This window comes from Musca autumnalis, unplaced genomic scaffold (genome assembly GCF_047663935.1).
Source record: "Musca autumnalis isolate F117 unplaced genomic scaffold, ASM4766393v1 scaffold_4, whole genome shotgun sequence".
Classification (NCBI taxonomy): Eukaryota; Metazoa; Arthropoda; class Insecta; order Diptera; family Muscidae; genus Musca; species Musca autumnalis.
The window spans coordinates 61,633,083-61,649,368 of NW_027411977.1; the positions used below are offsets into that span (position 1 = coordinate 61,633,083).

The 16,286-nt window shown below is 38.4% G+C and overlaps 1 protein-coding gene across 3 annotated transcripts in view; it reads left to right on the top strand.

The window, feature by feature from the left end:
* LOC141402440 (band 7 protein AGAP004871-like) overlaps nt 1-16,286 on the top strand; it is a 115,594-nt gene that overhangs the window by 65,584 nt on the left and 33,724 nt on the right. For all 3 annotated transcript variants that reach the window (XM_073983723.1, XM_073983724.1, XM_073983725.1), the window contains 2 exons: nt 3,003-3,075; nt 3,445-3,527. In XM_073983723.1, the coding sequence (XP_073839824.1) occupies nt 3,003-3,075; nt 3,445-3,527 (156 nt within the window). The remainder of the gene's footprint in view (nt 1-3,002; nt 3,076-3,444; nt 3,528-16,286) is intronic.

Here is a 16,286-nt window from a genome sequence, read left to right on the forward strand (position 1 = left end):
TAGCTGTCTCATCTTGGCTGGGCGGTATAAATTCAATACCATCTTCTGGGATTGTGGTATCTTCGCCGTCTTCGCTACTTTCGGATACCAACAGTTTCGAAAAATGTTCTTTTCATATCCTTAGCACACTATCTGTATCAGTTACCAGATAACATTGCTGATCTCTCTCTACAGGAGCATGCGCCTTTACCAAAGCCATCAAATTGATGTTTCTCTCTTTGGTAGAATTTTCGGACTTCATTCTGGCTCCTGCACATCTCGATTTTTTTCACATTCCCGCCTTTCCAATTCTCTTTTTTCCTACGGAAAAGACATTTCTCCTTTTCTCCCGATACCTATCTCGTGCGCTACGCGTTGCTACTGGTTGCAGAGTGGCTCTATATGCCGCATTTTTCTCTTCGGTAGCAGCACGACACTGCTGATCATACCATGGATTCCTTGGTGGATCTCTCTGTTATCCAAGTATGGATTTTGCGGCTGTTTGCATGGAGTGGGCAATATTTTGCCATTGTGCTGATTATCTTGGCGAGGAGTGCTTTCATTAAGCAATTGGCTTAGTTGAGTGGAATTTGCTGTGGCTATCTGTAGTGTTTGCAGCCTACCAATGTCCAACTTCCGCGAACAGATACAAGTTCGTGCTTTATTTGCAACGTTTAGATATGTACGTATCTTTGCTGCAAAAAGGTAGTGGTCCGAATCTATGTTTGCTCCTCGGAACGACCGTACATCCAACACGCTCTATGAATGTCTCCCATCTATCACAACATGATCTATTTGATTACTTGTTCTTTGATCTGGAGTCACCCAGGTACCCTTATGAATATCGAGATGCTTAAATCTGGTACTGTTAACTACCATCTACTATCAGCCACATGCCATTGTCAGATGTTTCGCTGTGGAGACGGAATTTCCCGACTGTTGGGCCAAAGATATGCTCCTTTCCAATTTTGGCATTAAAATCGCCCAGAATAATTTTTATGTCATGGGCAGCGCAATTTTTATGTCTTCTAAGCGCTTGTAGAATGTATCTTTGGTCTGTTTGTCCTTGTCTTCAGTGTAAGCATGAGCGCAAATAAAGCTGATGTTGAAGAATTTTGCTTTTAATCGAGTTGTAGCGAGTCCTTCATTCACTAGGGTGAAGCTGGAGACCAGATGTTTTAACCTCCGAACAACTACACCCAACTTCGCAACCAAACTCATGCTTTGTGTCATGACAGCTATAGTACAGTGCGTCACCTTTAGGCAGAGCTCCGAAATACTCGCTCGAATTCTACTCGCGAGTAAAATTCGAGCGAGTTCGAACGGGAGTATTCGCGCGAGTGGAAAAAATAAATCGGGTATACTCTATTTGTACTCGTGACTCGCGAAGCATATTTCAGACTTGCTCGTTTTTACTCGCTAGTGAAAACTGTTTGCGAGTACGAGTACTTGTAGAGTACGAGTTTTGCAAGAAAAAACTAGTGGGAGTGAAAATGCTCGAAGTAGAGTACAAGTTTACTCGAAGAATAAAATCGAGTAAAAAAAAGTAAAATCGAGTAGGAAAAATTTATTTTTTGGCCGTTTGTGTGTTCGGAGGTTCGTATGAGGTTGTCAGGATGTTCGAATTAGGTTGTTCGGAATTTCAGAGGTCCAGAAGAGGTTGTTCCGAAGTTCAGAGGTGGTTTGTCGGATGTCCAGAGAAGGTTGTTCCGAAGTTCGAATGATGGTGGTCGGAGGTTCAGAGGAAGGAGTTCGGAGTTCCGAACAACCTCCGACCACCCACTTCTGATCTTCGAAACAACCTCCTCTGGACCTCCGACCAACCAGCTCCGAACTTCGGAAAAACCTCCTCTGGACCTCCGACCACCCTCCTCCGAACTTCAGAACAACCTCTTCTGGACCTCCGACCACCCTCCTCCGAACTTCGGAACAACCTCCTCTGGACCTCCGACCATCCTCTTCCGAACTTCGGAACAACATCCTCTGGACTCCGACCACCCACCTTCAGTCCACAGGAACATCAGAACCTGTTCGCAAAAAAATATTTTTTTACTCGATTTTACTCTTCGAGTAAACTCGTACTCTATTTCGAGTATTTTCACTTGCACTCTTATTTTTAAACCCAAGCGTACTCGCGAGTGCTCCCAAATAAAACCCAAGCGTACTCGCGAGTGCTCCCAAATAAAACAAAAGAGTGGAGAGTAAAGTTCTTGTAAAACTCGTACTCTTCTAGTACTCCCACTCGCAGGTATTTTTCACTCGCGAGTAAAAACAAGCAAATCGGACTTTTTACTCGCACTCTTCGAGTACTCCCACTCGCGAGTACTTTTCAATCGCGATTAAAAACGAGCATATCGGAGCTCTGCCTATCGGAGACGCCTTTACCAATCCATTGTATTTCCTGTATGGCAGTTATGTCGGCCTTGTTCTTTTCAAGTATATCTACCAATGCGTATACTGCACCTTCTCTATAAAGAGTGCGAACATTCCAGATGCAGATTCGCATATCATGGTCGTTAAAACGTTTGCGGGGTTCGTAAACTTTTGAGGGGTTTGTTTTACTTTTCTTTCGTTTTTTCATAGTAGGCTGCTTTTTCTAGGGGAGGGTTACTACCCCAACGCCCAAATCCAAATTTTAGCTCGCTACCTATAACGGGTGTTAAAGGCAGCTCCCCAGGTGACACAACGGGGAGGTCAATGTCCGATCAGGGCCGTTCCTTTGTATCTTTCATCCTCTACGCCACCCCATAGATATGGCACTCTTTGAGTAAATGAGCGATATGGGAGCTTCTCTGTTCACCACTCCTGTTATAGTTTTCATACAGTCATAGACTTTCTGCTTCACTTGTTTTCAATCATATAATTTTCCACATAATTTAATAAAATATGTATATCTTTTCTCAAATGAAATTTGATCTGAAAAAAGCTCGGGCGCAAACCCAGCCTCATCCCTTTTTGTGTTTATTAATAAATCGACGATTTCAATAATTACTTCCCTGCGTATTTTCTTTTATGTTTCACAGGTGGTGCAAGAATATGAAAGAGCTGTTATTTTTCGACTGGGTCGTTTAATGCAAGGTGGTGCCAAAGGACCGGGTAAGTACTACAGTGTCTAGCTAAAGACCCCCACCTATAGATAATAACATCTGCTCTCTCAGACAATATCACTTGTAATTAACATTGTATTGAATACTTCCTTCCTTCTTTAAACTATTTCTATTTTTTGACAAACACACTAACTAATTTTTCACCAACACTTTGTTAATAATAACAACAACGACAACAATGACATCAAACACACAAACAAACACACATGCTCTGTCTCACCTGTATAAAATCTAAAATCACATAACAAACCAACAAAAAAATGACAAACGTAAACATCACCAACCAACCAACCAACAAACACCGACAACAACAACAAAACTAATGATGATGGTGATGATGCCAACGATGACACTTTAGGTATATTCTTCATTCTGCCGTGCATTGATTCATACGCTCGTGTGGACTTACGTACACGTACTTATGATGTACCACCACAAGAGGTAAAATTTGTTTTGTGTTCTGTGTACATAACTGTGTGTGTGTGCGTTTCTGTGTGAGCTTGATGTTCTCAATTATGTTTTTTGTTTTGTTTGATTTTCCGTTTTTTTCTTTCTATTTTTTTTTTTGGCTTTTGAATAAGAAAAATAAAAGCAATAGCTGACACATGCACACACATCCATGCGTACATATTCTATGACAATATATGTATGTATGCTTGTGTAGGTGTGTGTGTCAAAAACAAACTTTCTGAGCTACCTTCTAACCCTACCCTAACTCTTTGCCACTCTCTATCTCTGTCTTAGATTAACACATTTCCTCTTCTTCGCATGTGAATGCGTTTGAAGTTATTCCTCTTCTTCTGTGTATTTTATTATTATTTTTTTCTTTTCATTCTAATGTTTTTGATCTTTAAGATTTTCCTCCCTCGCCCTTGGTCTGTAAATATTGAAATGTTTACACACCTCTTTTTTTCTTTTCTGAATATTTCTTCTAAATTTCCTTTATGGTTTCAATATTTAGTTTTCGTTTTTTATAAATATTCTTCTTCTTTATAATTCCTAGTTATTTGTAATTTTTTTCCTACGGCATATTTCAATTTTCATGGTTCTCCTCTATGTTCTTTAAAACCGGAATGATGAAGAAAATTCTCTACAAAGGCAACACATTCACTCGTACAAACCCAACTTCACTACAAACGTGAACTCCTCACAAATAAAGAAGAAAAAAGAAACCAACAAACGACACTACTCTTTACTGAAACCTATTTTTCAACATTTGACTTGATGTTTTAACACTCAAACATATCTAAGTACACACAACATTGTTACGTTTGTGTTTGTGTGCTCATGCACTCTTTGTATCTTTGCCTAGATATGTATGTTTGTTGTTCATAGTGTAACTGCCTTATTTAACTCACTTATATTTATATTTGCACCTGAGAGTAGAGTAGTTCATCCACTTTCACATACATACACATACATCCATCCACATGTATGTATTTTTGATATAGGTTCTTTATACACACACACACTCGCACACTCATGTGTTTACCATCATCCTTTCATTTTGCATGTCTTTGTGTATATCTTCGCAACCAGTTCACCATTGTTTACATTTATTCATGTCTTTCTTTCTTTTTGACATCTAAACTGTTATACTACACCCTGTACAATCACAGACATCATTGACATTTTCAAATGACAGAATAACAAAGTTTGGTAGTTGACATAAAATAGGATCATCACAGCTGAACTGATTAACAATTTGCATGTCAATTGATGACAAGGATATATGCAGGAGGATTAATATGACATTTAGTTTCTATTGAAAGATGTTAATTATTGAAGATTTGTACTGCATAACGGCCGTAAAACAATAACATCCAATAGTTGCAGGATGTTATTTTTTACGCCCAGCTCATTATATAGTACAAATAGACTAAATTTCTAGGAACACACAAGATGTGAAAACTTTCCAATCATACCCAAATCATCTTTTATAATAAAGTTAAAAGTAATAGATAACAAGTCAAAAGTATCAGTCGGCTTTGCAGACAGATATATACCCTCAGCATATGTGAATTTAAAATTTCATCTACAGACAGAACGAATATATATTTCAGAATTTTGTGGCCCTTGTGAGTTGGACGACAAAAATGTGGATTAGGATTAAAGTTCAAAAAAGTTGCGTGGGAGGTACTTAAAGGAATGGACGGGCTTGGTCCATTATAGACAGAAATGTTAAATTTTGTGGGGGGTACCCTAAGAAGAGGACCGATACGGGCCAGTTTAGAAGTTGAATTAATTTAGACAAAATATTAGGAGATCCAATGTTTGGGCCAAATTAAACCTTGAACCTTTGTGGGGAAGGTACCCTTATGGATGACCGAAATGGACCATTTTAGAAGTTAAACTAAATTTTGACAAAATATTAGGAGATCCAAAGTTTAGACTAAATTGGTTGCTCCATTCAAGTGATATCGTCCTAGCATTTTAGTGACATTTTTTAAATATTGGGTAGAAGTATCGGAAGTTGTGGACCGGTATTGCCCCATGAAACTAAGTTTGGATATAATAAGACGAAGACCAAATATTGGACCAAATCGGGTGAACTCTCCGACAGCGACACATGGTGACATAGGGATTTTTTACACCTTTCGGGCTGTTTTCCTAAGAAATATGGATTTGCCCATGAAAAAACTTTTACCGTCATAATGGAGGTAGCGAATGCAATCGCTTCAACAAAAATCAGAGCGATTCGAGAGCAGGTTTTAAAGTGAACTTATCCGAAATTTTGTGTGAGAGGTACCAGGAGGAGTAGACAAATATAGTCCATATTCGAACCTGATCTATATCTGGTAGTTATATTAGAATGTGCAAAGTATGGACTACATTGGTCATTCCCTTCAAGAGTTATCGTGCACACAATTTTTCCGAACATTTTTGAACTTTTGTGGGGGAGGTACCTGAAAGGGTGGACCCATATGGCTTATCTCCGAATATAAACTATGTTTGGACAAAATATTAAGAAGGCCAAATTTTGGATCGAATCGGCAGTTCCGTTCGAGAGTTATCTTGCGCTCCATCCACCACACATGGTGTTATAGGGGCTTTTTGCATCTTTCAGGCTATTTTCTCAGGAAGTATGGAATTGCCCCTGATGAAACTTGTACCGTCGTATGGGGGGCAATGAATACGAGTTGTTGCAACAAAAATCAAAGCAATTCGAAAGCAGGTCCTAATCTAAACTTATCCGACATTTTGTGTGGGAGGTACCCGAAGGAGTGGACCGATTGAGTCCATTTTGGAACCTCATCTAAGTTTAGTAGAAATTTCACGATGTGCAAAGTATGGATCAAATCGGTTACTTCCTTCAAGAGTTATCGTGCACACAAATTTTCCGAATATTTTCGAAATTTTATGGGGGAGGTACCGGAAGGAGTGGACCGATATAGCCCATCTTCGAACTTAAACTAAGTTTGGACAAAATATTACGAAAGCCAAATTTGGGATCGAATCGGTTGATCCCTTCGAGAGTTATCGTGCGCTCCAGCCAGCCAGACAGACGGACATTGCTCAATCGACTCCAAATTGTCTGAAACACATTTCGTCCAAACATAGATAGGGTCTAAAACCATTATTTCGATGAGGCACATTTTGCCCGTATGAAAGTGTATATACCCTCGTTAGCATAAATTCTGAGGGTATAAATATGGATTTAGATTAAAGCTCAAAAGTTTTGCGTGGGAGTTACCTAAAGGGATGGAGTCACTCCTCTCGATATATATCGCGCCCACCAGTCACCATATAGTTTAGACCTTTAGACCATTTTATCAGGAAACATTGACTCTCCCATGAAAAACAGGGCCGAAAGTACTCCTACTTCGGTAAAAATTTCCAAAGAATCTTTGAGTATACCCATAACCGCACTTAAACTAAGTTTGAGCACAATATTTCGAGATCCAAAGTTTGTACCAAATTTATTGCATTTTGAGATATCGCACGTACCATTTTAGCGAATATTTTCGAACTTTTGTAGGAGAGGTCCCAGAAGACGTGGACCTATAAGCACCATCTTCGAATTTTATATAATAATCGATGAAATATTACAATATGCAAAGTGTGGGCGAACGCGGTATTCGGTTCGAGTGTTGTCGGGTGCACCAGCCACTACACTTGCTGGCCGTAGGTGTTTTTACAGCTTTCAGGTAATTTTTCAAGAATTATGGACTTGCCAATCAAACAAGAACAAAAGAATCAGTCGGCTTTGCCGACCAAGATAGTCTATATGAATCGAAACTTTCATCTACGTACAGAATTCTGTGGCTATTTTTGGACATTTGAACTTGCCGACAAAAATGTGGATCAGGTTTAAAGTTCAAAATGTTGCGAAGGAGGTACTTGAAGGAATGGAACGACATAGTCCATCATGGAAATTTATTTTATTTTAGGGGTCATATATTTTCGATTTGTATAGCGCCTACTAGTCACTTTAGTGGGTCATACTATAACATTTTGATCAGTATACCAGGAAGCATGGACTTGTCCACGGAAAACATAATGTCGCTGTAAACGGGACCACAACGAACAGCATCGGTATACTTTTTCCAAGGATCATCGAACAGACCTTAAACTGCACTTAGACATAAATTTCGCTCCGGCGATTTTTTTTTTTTTTGTTTTTTGATTTTTCTCATCTATGAACATTGTAGTTTCAGAATCCGCAAAAACTTCCAAGGTGTAAGCACCCTCCATTTAAAACTGTTTCAAGAGCACCGTGTACCGTTAACAGACAACATCTAAAGAATAGAAATCCAAATAATTTGTATTCAAAAAATAATTATAAATACCAAAATTATTCGTATTATGAAATATGTTGGGGGTGGGGCGCCTATGCCAGGATTGGGTTGGGGTGGGTTAATGTTAGAAATTTGTCGGCTGTAACTTATATTGTTTATGTTATAGATATACTAAAAAATCGATGTCGGATTTTTTTATGCGGCACCCTCCCAAAATGATTAGTTTTGTTAAAAACTAAGATTTTCAAAGTTTGAGCTCAATCGGAATATGTTAACACGTGCCACTGGGGCCTCAGAGATTCCATGGGCCCTAAATATAGCTAAAATTAAAATCTGACCCGATTTTGAAAATTTTTTGTAGGATTACTTGTTTAGCCACTACAAAGAACTGGTAAACTGTTTCATCGATTGGGCAATAAATGTGGTCTGTAGAGCGATTTCTTTTAAATTCGGCTTTGGCCCTATACAAATTTGTATGGGACCAAAGGCGAATTTTCACAGAATCACTCTACAGACCACATTTATTGTGTACTATTGTTTAATACTGTACTATTGTTTCATGTCTTCTTTCAAGTCCATTTTCTGATTTTCTGCACTCTAGATCAGTATTTTTTCCCACTGAGCAACGTTCCGTAAAACGGAACATAAATAATGAATAAAAAAATATGAGACTCTTATCTTACCAGGTGGCGTATGACTGCTTTATTTGGCCGACTACAATATGTTATAACAGTCATACGCGCTGGTGGAAAGCAAATTAATGTTTTTACTCGATACACATTGAAAAGTCATAAATTTCTTCCTGAACAAACACACATATGAAGAAAGATATGTAAAGAATTTCAGGATTTTTTATCAACCCACAGGTTTTTTGTAAAATTAGTTTATTTCGGTTTCGTAACAGATTGTTTTCGATTGTGATATCATTTCCCATAACTTTTTTCGTTTGAACTCTAGTAAAGTTCTTTGTTCCGGAAAATTGATTGTAATAAATTTCCGTAACGAGTTGTTTACAACACATTTTGTCATTTTGTAAATGTGAATAAACAAAATTTAAAAAAGTGTTTTTAAATGTGTAAAAAGGGAGGACATTAAGGAAATGGAAATTGTTAAAGGATTGATGGAATGAATGAATAAATTGATGGTGAAAATCTTACATTGTTTTAGGGAAGGTTGATATTAAAGTTCGTTTTGATTCCTTCAACTGAGTTTCGTGTTGAAGGTAATGGATAAATAGAATCTAGAGTGAGTATTCAGTATATAAGGAGTAGGACTAAACCTTGTGTTAGGTCGTCATTGAGATTTTTTGTTTTTGTTCTGATCTAGATGTCGCTTAGGTGGGCTGTCACCGTGCAAGGCATTACACATCCTAATTTAAGGGATTACTATACCCTCAGCCTTTAGGTACTCCGGTTATTTCAGTCGGTTCACCTGAATATGTGCGTATTTCCCTTTTGTCTGTCTACAATATTTGCTCGAGTCACTTTTTAATTAGACCCAGAGTTTTCAAAATTCGAAAACCTAAAAAATCCCTAAATTTTGACCTTTGTCCTCGAATAATTGTTTTTGCACACTTGGGATCGATGGGTACTTTTAGGATATTGCTTCTAATTGGAAACCCTAGTTCTCCTCCAAAATTCAGTTTTGTGGGAATTTTTGCTATTTCAATGTCTATTTTGACTGAACTATTAGCGCTTTAGCTAGTTGATGCGTTTGAGAGTTGTCCTGTGTTCCAACCAGCCAGCCAGCCAGACGGACGGACATAGCTAAATCTACACCAAATTGTCTGAAACAGACAGTCCGTCACGCAGGGTCTCACGACATCTTTTCAGCACATCATCCGAAATGGTTCAAAATTTGTACCACTTAATATTTTATCAAAAATTATATCAGGGCCATATTGATTCAAATCTTTTGGTACCACCACCATAAAAGTGCGAGTGGTTCGAGTTCGAGGGAGTAAACCATTTGCTCGAAACGTATAACATAGATCCTAATTTTTCAATGTACCTCTTAGGTCTTAGGAAAAGAGAATTATTTCAAATATCAATCTAAAAATGACGTTTGTCCTAATAAGGCAAAACAAAACAAGTAAGCAAAGGCTATAGCCGGACGGGGCCGACCATGTGATCACATCACATCAAGCTTAAATAATAATATAACAAGTAAAAAAGTATCCGTCGGCTTGGCCGACGGATATATACCCTCAGCCAGTGTATTTTGAAACAATTTTTTCCCAAAAAACGTATGTATTTAGAGGGGTTTAAAAATATTGGGCCATAGGTGGTTTTTACACCCTTCGGGGTGTTTGCTTGAGAAGTGTGGATTTGCCCCTGAATAAACTTTTACAATCGTAATTGAGGCAGCGAATACAAGCTGCTTCAACAAAAATCAAAGTGATTCGATAGCAGGTCTTAAAATGAACTTATCCGAAATTTTGTTTGGGAGGTACTGGATGAAGTGGACAAATATAGTCCATATTTGAACCTGATCTATATCTGGTAGATATATTAGGATGTGTAAAGTATGGACCAATTCGGCCATTCCCTTCAAAAGTTACCGTACGAACAATTTTCCCGAACATTTTTAAAATTTTGTGGGGGAGGTACCTGAAGAGGTGGACCGATATGGCTTGTCTTCAAACTTACACTATGTTTGGACAAAATATTACTAAGGCCAAATTTTGGACCCAATCGGCAGATCCGTTCGAGAGTTATCTTTCGCTCCAATCGCCTCACACGGTGTAATAGGGGATTTATGCAACTTTCAGGCTATTTTCTCAGGAAGTATGGGCTTGCCCTTGATGAAAATTGTACCGTCGTATGAGGGGCAGTTAATACAAGTTGCTAAAACAAAAATCAACGTGATTCGAGAGCAGGTCCTAAACTAAACTTATCTGAAATTTTGTGTGGGAGGTACCCGAAGGAGTGAACCGATCGAGTCCATATTGGAACCTCATCTAAGTCTGGTAGATATTTCACGATATGCAAAGTATTGTTCAAATCCGTTACTCCATTCAAGAGTTATGGTGCACACATATTTTCCGAACATTTTCGATCTTTCGTGGGGGAGGTACCGGAAGGAGTGGATCGATATAACCCATCTTCAAACTTAAACTAAGTTTGGACAAAATATTACGAAAGCCAAATTTTGGACCGAATCGATTGATCCGTTCGAGAGTTATCGTGCGCTCCAGCCAGCCAGACAGACAGACGTACGGACATTGCTCAATCGACTCCAAATTGTCTGAAACACATTTGGTCCAAACATACTTGGGGTCTAAAACCATTATTTCGATGAAGCACATTTTGCCCGTATGAAAGTGTATATACCCTTTCTAGCCTAAAGGCTGAGGGTATAATAATTGTTCCACAAACATCCCATAAAGGACAAAGTAGACTTCTCTCATATCAATGAGTGCACCTGGATTCATATTTCCGAACGACGTGCCCTAAGACACCACTTGTAAAGAAGTTTTACATAAAGGTGAGGGCACCCACTGGGATATATACATACAACAATTTACCGCCGAGTCCGAACGGCGTGCCCTAAGACACCACTTGTAGAGAAGTTTTTCATGACTGAAATACTCAGAAAATGACGACAACGTTACTGAGGGGTAGTTTTCCACCATTGAAGATTTGGCAACGGTGGTTTAAACCCGATCTCCATGCACAATTTCGTGACGATCGGTCCAAAATTGCGGCCTGGAGTTTGATTACAACTTATAATGGACAGATGGACACACACATATCTCAAAATCTCGTCCACTAAATTTCAACAATTTGCGATTTATTGGAGTACATAGACTGTTTAGAGGATCGTTAGTCCATGTGACCTGATTACCTAAGATAGTAGTACAAAAGCTATAAAAAGCCCAGAATAACCAAATAAAATTATTGTTGCTGCGGTAACTCATGAATTGAGAACTCGATTTAATTTAATCTTTTTTTATGGTCATATTTATTCCAAACTCAAGTTCGGAGATGGACAATATGGCCCACTGAAAAAAATCTTGAATTAAGGAATTTTTGAGGACCGTTTTAAAAGCTCAAAAAAAAAAACGCTGGAACCATCAAATAAAATAAATGCTGAGCATGATCACCATCGAGAGTGGTCCACCCTTTTCATTATATTCATCATATACTTATATCCAGATCGAATATGAATATGGGTCCATTTTAAATATTTTTTTTTATTAGTTCTTCTGGTTCTCATTACAACGTTATAATCTTTTAGTACACAAATCCCTTAAGACTAACGAGCACACGATAACTCTCCAAGAGATCAGCCGATTCGGTCCAAACGTTGACCTTCGTAATATTTTGTCCAACCTTAGTTTAAGTTCGAAGATGCGTCATATCGGTCCACTGCTTCGGGTACCTACCCCACAAAAGTTCAAAACTGTTTGCTAAAATGGTGTGAACGATAACTCTCGAAAGATCTATGTCTCTGCGAATATGGACTATATCGATCCAATCCTTAGGTTACCTCCAACATAAAGTTTAGGAAAAGTTTAGTTTAAGACCTGCTCTCGAATCGTTTTGACTTTTGTTGTAAAAACATGTATCCGCTGCCCCCAATAAGACGGTACAAGTTTTTTTAGGGGCAAGTCCATACTTTCTCAGAAAACGACCGAAAGGTGAAAAAAACACCTATGGCACCACGAGTGGTGGCTGGAGCGCACGTTAGCTATCGAATGGATCAACCTTTTCAGTCCAAAATTTCGCCTTCGTAATACTTTGTCCAACCTTAATTTAAGTTTGAAGATGGGCAATATCGGCCCACACTTTCCGGTACCTCCCCACAAAAGATTAAGACCTATTTGGTCCATACTTTGCACATGTTAATGTTTATGGGAATCGTATATAAAGTTCGATTATATATAGGTCCGCTTCTTAAGGTACCTCCCTCAGAAAAATTCAACATTTTTGTTTATGTTCAGTGTAGGGTCTGTTTGAAGATCCTTTAAAATGTATGCCGATGTTGCTTCTTGTGGTTCTGTTCTTGTTGTAGTCGACAAGTCGTGGACAAGTCCATGCCTTTTGACATAGTGGTTCAAAACCTCTGACTGGAGGGCGGGCTGTCTATCGATAAAAATAACTCCCAAAATAAGATCCAATTGCAAAATTGATTATCCCAATGCATTCCTTCAGGTACCTCCTCCGCAACACACGGTGCGCCTGAACCAACCTTAAATGGAAGGTGCTTAAACCTGGGAAGTTTTTGCGGATTCTGAAACTACAATGTTTATAGATGCGAAAAATAAAAAAAAAATCGCCGGAGTCCTTTTTAATAAATCGCGATCAAAGTTCACATTTTTAGGGGTTTTTTCAAGCTTTCACGATTTTACTTGGAAACCGTAAGACCAATTTAAATGGGATTAGAGAAAATGTTGTAGCACTGAAAATCCTCTACAAAGTTGTCCTGTATGACATTTTAGTAGATTTTACCATTTTTGAGATATAGAAGTTCAAATTGAGACAATGCCGTGACTGTATCGCCTCCTTATAAAACAATGTCATGTACGGTGCGCCTTAACTAACCCCCCTAATACATAATTATTGGGGAAAAGGATTTCGATTGCGTAGTCGGTATTCAATTCGATATTGTCAATAGAAGAAAGGTTTTAATTCTCAGAGGCTTCGGGTATATATTTACGGGCAAAATGTGCCTCATCGAAATAATGGTTTTAGACTTCAAGTATGTTTGTACGAAATGTGTTTCAGACAATTCGGAGTCGATTTAGCAATGTCCGTCCGTCTGTCTGTCTGGCTGGCTGGTGCGCACATTAACTCTCAAACGGATCAACCGATTTGCTCCAAAATTTGGCTATCGTAATATTTTGTGCAAACTTAGTTTAAGTTCGAAGATGGGTCGTATCGGCTTACTCTTTCTGGTACCTACCTCCCCCACAAAAGTTCGAAAATGTTCGGAAAATTTGTGCGCACGATAACTCTCGAATGGATCAACCGATTCGGTCCAAAATTTGGCCTTCGTAATATTTTGTCTAAACTTAGTTTAAGTTCGAAGATGGGTTATATCGGTTTACTCCTTCCGGTACCTCCCCCACAAAAATTCGAAAGTGTTCGGAAAATTTGAGTGCTCGATAACTTTTGAAGGAAGTAACCGATTTAATGTATACTTTGCACATCGTGAAATTTCTACCAGACTTAGATAAGGTTCCAATATGGATTCAATCGGTAAACTCCTTCGAGTACCTCCCAGACCAAATTTTGGAAAAGTTCAGTTTAGGACCTGCTCTCGAATCGCTTTGATTTTTGTTGTAACTCCTTGTATTCACTGTCCCCTATACGAAGGTACAAGTTTCCTCAGGGGCAAGTCCATACTTCCTGAAAAAATAGCCTGAAAGTTGAAAAAAAAACCCCTATGACAACATGTTTATGGGTGGAAGCCAAGATAATTCTCGAACGGGAATGCCGATTCCGGCCAAAATTTGTCCTTCGTAATATTGTTTCCAAACTTAGTTTAAGTTCGTAGATAAGCCATATAGGTCCACTCTTTCAGGTACCTACCCCACAAAAGTTCAAAAATATTCGGAAAAATTGTGCGCACGATAACTCTTGATGGGAGTGACCGATTTGGTCCATACTTTACACATTCTCATAATGTCTACCAGATATAGATCAGGTTCGAATATGGACTATATTTGTCCACTCCATCCCGTACCTCCCACACAAGATTTTGGATAAGTTCACTTTAAGTCCTGCTATTGAATCACTTTGATTTTTGTTGAAGCAACTTACATTCGTTGCCTCAATCACGATGGTAAAAGTTGTTTCAGGGGCAAGTCCATACTTCTTGAGAATACAGCCCGTAGGGTGTAAAAACTCCCTATGGCACCCCCATTGTCTATGTCGGTCCATTCCTTTAAGTAACTTTTCCGCAAAATTTTTGAACTTTAATCCTAATCAACATTATTGTCGGTTCATACGACCAAAATTTTCAAACCCCCTAAATACATAAATTTTTTGTGAAAAAAGTGTGTCAATTTGCACAGGCTGAGGGTATATCTCTGTCGTCTCAGCTGACTGATACTTTCTTACTTGTTGTTTTAGCAACTTGTATTCACTGCGCCCATACGATGGAACAAGTATCATTAGCGGCAGGTCCATACCTCGTGAGAAAATAGCTTGAAAGTTGCAAAAAACCCTGTGACACCGTGGGAAGTGGTTGGAGCGCAAGATAGCTCTAGAACGGATCTGCCCAACATGTGGCCTTCGTAATATTTTGTGCAAACTTAGTTTAAATTCGGAGATAAGCCATATCGGTCCACTCATTCTGGTATATATACCAGATATAGATTAGGTTCGAATATAGACTATATTTGTCCACTCCTCCTCCCACACAAAACTTTGGATAAATTCACTTTAAGACCTGCTCTCGAATCCCTTTGATTTTTATTGAAGCAACTTGCATCCGCTGCCTCAATTACGACAGTAAAAGTTTTTTCAGGGGCAAGTCTATACAAGTCTATAATATTAGATGAAATTCGAAGGTGGTGCTTATAGGTACACCCCTTCCGGTAACTCCCTATCTATCGGTATCCCCGCAAATTTTTGAGCTTTAATCCTATCCATATTTTTACGGGTTCATTCGCCCAAAATTTTGAAAACCACCCCAAATACATAAGTTTATTTTGGGAAAAATGTATTTCAATCCACACAGACTGTGGGTATATCTCTGAGGGTATATTGTTTATGTTTCACCCAACAAAAGTTTCGCAAAATTTTACTATTTATTTGTAAGTTGCCACAAATGAAGTTGCGGACACTTAGTTGATATTCTAATATATTTAAACCTTAATACATTCTGAGAGTTAATTGATTCTTCTCATTGTCTTAAAAGCAATTTCTTGCTAATCCAAATGTCATTTCACAAGAAAAAACTCACAAATTCCATGGAACAAAAACTTTATCGTCTACGGCGTATTACAACGTTGGCCGCTGCCCTCGTCAAATCTGGTAATATGAGATACGCTAATGTCTTTTTTTCTCCTAATCACTTCGGTGATTAAAATTCTTATTGAAGTTTTTTTTTGTTTCAATTCCAACTGCCAAGCTACAGTAACATTATGACCTTAGGCCAGAAACAACAAGGAAAACGAATGAAACAAAACAAGACAGAAAAAAACACAAAACACTGCAAACATTTCGAACTTTTGACATAAACAGACAGAAAAGACTATGACCTACATAGCATTCCATTCCAACGTATAAGTAGCGGCACATGGCATAGACTCATCATCGTTCTCTCACCGCCAACATCATCATCATTACCAACATCTTAATCGTCAGTAGCTGTGTTTAGTAGTTTTAAACAACCAACGAGTAACTGTTCGTTGTTTTATATATAAATATATACCTTTAAAGCAAAAAAAGAAAGCCTAGGCTGGTACAGAATTTTTTTCTTGCTATAGGATACTTGTAATTATAACGAT